Source organism: Fulmarus glacialis, unplaced genomic scaffold (assembly GCF_000690835.1).
Source record: "Fulmarus glacialis isolate BGI_N327 unplaced genomic scaffold, ASM69083v1 scaffold15263, whole genome shotgun sequence".
Classification (NCBI taxonomy): domain Eukaryota; kingdom Metazoa; phylum Chordata; class Aves; order Procellariiformes; family Procellariidae; genus Fulmarus; species Fulmarus glacialis.
This window is the reverse complement of record NW_009202428.1, coordinates 38,626-43,971: the sequence shown is the minus strand read 5'-3', so window position 1 is coordinate 43,971 and position 5,346 is coordinate 38,626. Positions and strand designations below refer to the sequence as shown.

The following is a 5,346-nucleotide window of genomic DNA, read 5'->3' as shown; positions in this document are numbered from 1 at the left end:
ACCGCTCTTATAAAGGTTATCACCCATCCAGGCCTCATTGTGGCCCACGTTAAAGGTCCAAAGCAGAGGTCGGGTGTGGCACCGCAGCTCACTTGCCTTTTGTGTTCATTATGGAATAGCTATCTAACTTTAAAAAAATCTGTGTTTTCCAAAGTCACTGAAGAAGCAGTCATCAGAGTTCAGTTTAGACTCGTTCTTTCAGCGTTTAATTCCCCAGTTCACAGGGGCTGCAGCGGGAAGCCTGGAGAACTTCATGGAAAGCAGGACTGGGGTCTTGCACATGTTTAGGGGGCTGCTGAAGTGTGGGACTGCTGCCCAGAGCGGCTTGTTCTGTTGCGGCAGTCATCTCACCTGTTCCCATAGCAGCTGTTGAAATGTGCATCTGTATAAAAGTGACCTGAAATTACATACAGTTTACCATGGTAGGTGGGGGCTGCAAACTGCAGCCACTGTGACTGGCCGTGCAGCAGGGAAGATGCTCCTGTGGGGGCTTGTGGAGTCCAAAGTGTTATAGGCAGCCTTTCTCATGAATCACAGCCCTCCTCTTAGTTAGAAGATCTGCACTTGTTTTTTCATTTCTGCCATAAACTTGATCTGATACAGGACAAGTTACACTCTGGACTTCTATGAAATAGGAACAATATTGACTTGTTTTTTTCATTTAGACTGTAAACTCTCTAGTACTTCCTGATGTTGTTTATATTTTGGGCTCCTGGTCTCAGCTGAGGTTTCTTGCTGCTCTTGTGATGAAAAGATCATAGAGCAGGAATTGTTTTAGGAGATTTGAAGGAGTTCTTCGTGCTTAGGGAAGGGAGGTTGTTTGGGATTATTGAAAAGAGTGAAGCTGAGTTGGGTAGGAAGGAGAGAACAGTTAGGAGAATGTGTTGCAAACACTGAGGAGGAGGATAATTGTCTATACTGCAGGGGAAGTAATTTGCCGTTTTGTTTTTTTTAAACTTCTCTTTGATTACTGCGGTTAATCTAAGTGCACCCTTTATGTTTGGACAGGAGCGCGTTCAAAAGACATTTCCTCATCCAATAGACAAGTGGGCGATTGCTGATGCGCAGTCTGCTATAGAGAAACGAAAAAGAAGAAACCCTCTCCTGCTACCTGTGGACAAAATACATCCTTTATTAAAGGTACTTAAACCTGATGACTGCTGCTTCTGCCCACCACACACCCCCAGCTGTATTATTGCCCTCCAGCATAACCTTTAAAGTATTTCTTTAATTTCTGTGAAATTAGGTAAATTTCTCATATTGGCTGAAAGAGTAAAGTCACCATCGAACAGGATGAATATATTGTAGTATGTAATAAATGTAGATACCTAAATTCATGATGTTCTAGACATTAGTGTGTTAATGTATTACTCTACTCTGAAATATGACTAGTTAGTTTTTAACATAAATAAAACCCAAACAAACTCAAATACCTTACCTACTTCACTAGCACTGTTTTGCTGCCTTTATTTGTTTCAAAATGCTGCAGGAGCCAAAATAGAAGAGAGAACAAGTAGATCCTGTTCTTGTATACTGTCAACTAAGATGTGTATCAATGTCCTTTCAGTTACTGTTGAATGTCACTGATGCCTTGGTTTTAAAATCAATAGATCTGCAAAGGTGTAACAAAAGACCAAACTTTATTGTTGGTGGGTTTTCAGGAGGAGACTGGCCATCTCTGTTCTTAGATGTCATGTTACTTACAACAGGTATAGAGCTCCTTGCTTACAGTCAGGTTTTAGTGTCACACAGTAAGCATGTATTCATACCCTGCCCCTGTAGAGTGCTTTTTTTTTTAGTGATAAAACAGTACTCTGATTTTCAGATCAGTGTTTAATCACTTTTAGATCAGTATATTTAGATTCAGGCTGATTCGAACACTGCTCTTTTTTGGTATTTCTCTTTTCTATTGATTTTGCTTTTCGTTCATAGCTTAAAAAATGCTTTTCTCCAGTGGTGGCATTGTTGCACCAGAGTTTCCAGCTGCATTGAGAAAACATTATTCAGGCATAAGCAGAAATTAAAGCACTTTTTCAGGTGTAGTCACTGTGTTCTTATATACAATGTCTCAGTTTGTGACGGTTAATGAGAGGGGAAGAGGTGATAGGAAAGAAAACAGCACTAAATAAGATCTTCCTAGACAACATTGGCTTTCTTTTATGAAGTCTGGTTCAGAAGTGTGCAGACATAGGCACAGAATCTGATTTTTAGAAGATGCATCAAAATATGATAAGAACAAGACTACCTTATTCAAATGTATGAACTTACCTGTATTTATTCTTGACGGTCCTGTCACAAATCAGAGGCCATGTGGTGCATGCTCTGCAGAACATGGAGCATGTATCCCAAGAAGAATGTGCAACGTTCAGACTTTAATTATTAAAGTTTAATTACTTTATGTGATGCAAGGATGCAGATAGCTTAGTTGTTCAGCCAAATGTAAAGGATGGACTAAAATGGATCGCAGTGCATAAAAGGTTGAACATACAGTCTGTAGTTTCATGAAAGACAACTTTTTCCATCAAGAACAATTCAAAATGAAGCATGCTCTTTTCTGTACAGTTCAGATTAGGGCCAGAGTCCTGCAGTAAGCATAGATATAGACTAAAATTTAAGCACAAGAGTGGTTCCAGTGAAGTCCCTTCATTGAAGGAACCCTATTTTTAGGACTGTGATTTTTAGAGGAAAGATTATTGAAAGTTCTGTAGTTTTTCATCTGTCAGTATATGGCAAAATAGCACAAGTAAGTATTTGCAAGGATTTCCTTTGAGGCGGCTGATCAAATTTCCATTTGATGTCCTTTGCCCTGCCTGTTACATTACTGTAAATTATCAACACGGACAAGATTAATTTCAGTAGAAAACTCAGTGTATTAGTTGTCATTCTGAATGAATTTCTGGAATAAATAGCATTTTTTTTTCCTCTTGTTTTCAATTTGCAGGAGGTCCTAGGTTATAAGGTAGATTACCATGTTTCTCTGTATATTGTGGCTGTCTTAGAATACATCTCAGCTGACATTTTAAAGCTGGCTGGAAACTATGTTTTCAATATACGACACTTTGAGATCTCCCAGCAGGACATTAAAGTATCAATGTGTGCTGATAAGGTAAGGAGTTGGGATTAAAATAGTCTTTTGGACAGATACAAAGGTAGATGCTAGAGGTGTGTGTGGTTTTTTTGTTTTGGGTTTTGGTTTTGGGGTTTTGTTGGTTTTTTTTTTTTTAGACGATATATCCAAAGTAGGATAGGAGGGAGAGGCTGGTCTTACTAAAATGCAGAAGCTTCTCTTCTTATTCATGTCAGACCTGTCACAGTAAAGGCTTAAGTTTAAATTAAGCCTGTTAAGTTCTGGAACAGTAGTAGTACTTACAAAACAATGTAAGGACAGAAAATTATGTTGTCCTTTATTTCTCAGCTGTGTTACTGTCCTCCTGATGTCGCTTTGTCATGACAGCTCTTTCCTTCTTTATAATACAGAAAAGACGTTTAGTTTTCATCCGCATAAAAATGAGAAACATTTTTGTTTAATTTTATTTTTATCAGGAGAGTTTTTTCACAGGCTTACGCAAGATGCCTTGTTTTCAAAGTTGGTTCTGCATGAATTGTAACTTGTTTTCTAGGTCGTACTAACTTAAAAAGGGGAAAGAGGCTTTGGCATCTCATCCAGCCTTCTGCTGCCAAAGTTTAAATATTACTCCCTTGTGAAAGTGATCACAGAAACTATTGTATTAAAAACTCAAAGGATTTCTCTGAACACATTGAAATAGCTAAGCTTGAGCCAAGTGTAAAAATCAGGCTTGCATGTAATTTTTTAAATTTCTTTGCTAGGTTTTGATGGATATGTTTGATCAGGATGACATTGGTTTGGTTTCTCTCTGTGAAGACGAGCCCTCTTCTTCTGGGGAACTCAACTACTATGACCTAGTGAGAAACGAAATTGCAGAAGAAAGGCAATATCTGCGGGAGTTGAATCTGATAATAAAAGTATTTCGGGAAGCTTTCCTATCAAACAGAAAATTGTTCACACCTAATGTAAGTCCTTTAATAAGTTATTGATGTGTAATGCTAGTTGCTCCATTAGCAGCCATAACATATCAATATTACATTCACTGCATTGGAGGTAAAATTAAATTTGATTTATTGTATGTCAGTGCATAATGAGTGTTGACTGTATATGAAACAAAATGGAGGAATTGCCATTAATAGTATGAAGAGTGCTGCTCTCAGAGTGAAGCTTAATGGACACGACTCCCTGTCGGATGCCAGCAATAGCTGGAGTCCTTTGGTCATGTAGGTAATAGTTACACTTTTGCTTAACACAAAAATTAACAGTTATCTGCCTGCGTGTGCAGTGAATGCAGATGAATGCTTGAATTGTCATTTGAAGTCTACCCCAGGGCACCCCTACTGCAGAAACTACAGGTAAAACAGCCCTCGGCTCTGGTTTCTTTAGCGTGTGACTGACTGTGAAGGGAATCTCTATTTGATAAATGGTTGAAATATTTGATTGAAATTGTATGTGTGGCAAATTCTGTTTTCAGGATGCTGGAGTCTAAAAAGGAAACACAGGCCTTGTAAGAGAAGAGTAATAATGAGAGATTAGTGAATCCTTCCTGTGGGAGGAAGGAGAAGGGGGCTAGGCCAGCAGAACCTGAACTGGGATTTGTAGGTGATACCAGCAAGTTAAAAAGAGAGGCAGCAGGAGACATTGCCCTTACAGCTGGGTGTGGAGGTTCCTCAGTAGCTGATAGGATATTGGAGAATTGTGCAAATGTGGAGACAGAATTCAAACAAAGGTGATGGGAGGAGAAGGGAGCAATATTTTGGAGCTGAGGAGTATTCTTTTGTTATATGGGAACGGGTTTGAGAAATTTCGAGATTGCTTGTTCCCACGAAGAGATTGCCGTGGTCTTGGCGCTGGCAGGAGTTCAAGCAAGCTCTGCAGTGTTAGGTTGGGGCAGAGAAGGCTTCCGAGAAGTGTGTTTCAGATTTTGGATCGGAAGAAGAATGCAGGTCATTGGAAGGGGCTGCCTAGTTGGGTGTCTTTGCGGTGTGTGGATTTGAAAAATCTAAAAGTAGAATTTGGAAAAGGAAGCTGCCGATTCCTCCTCTGTCCCCGGGTAGTATTCTGCTAAAGTAGCCAAGTAGCTGCTTTAGTTTTACCTGTGGTTTAGAGGATCTGACCTTGGAGCTGCTTTGAATTGCCTCCTTCCTGTTGTGTTCTGAGAGACAAGAATCAGCAGGGGGGAAAATAACAGCTGTGAATTGTGGCTGATAGGGCCGGGCTGTCGTGGTTTAACCCCAGCCGGCAACTAAGCCCCACATGGCCGTTCACTCCCTCCCTCC

The 5,346-nt window shown here is 39.9% G+C and overlaps 1 protein-coding gene across 1 annotated transcript in view; it reads left to right on the top strand.

The window, feature by feature from the left end:
• Positions 1 to 5,346, top strand: part of SOS2 (son of sevenless homolog 2 (Drosophila)) — a gene marked incomplete at its 5' end in the record, with an annotated part of 41,695 nt that overhangs the window by 2,222 nt on the left and 34,127 nt on the right. Inside the window, 3 exon segments of the mRNA XM_009574285.1 lie at positions 1,009 to 1,140; positions 2,942 to 3,106; positions 3,829 to 4,032. Coding sequence (XP_009572580.1) covers positions 1,009 to 1,140; positions 2,942 to 3,106; positions 3,829 to 4,032 — 501 coding nt within the window.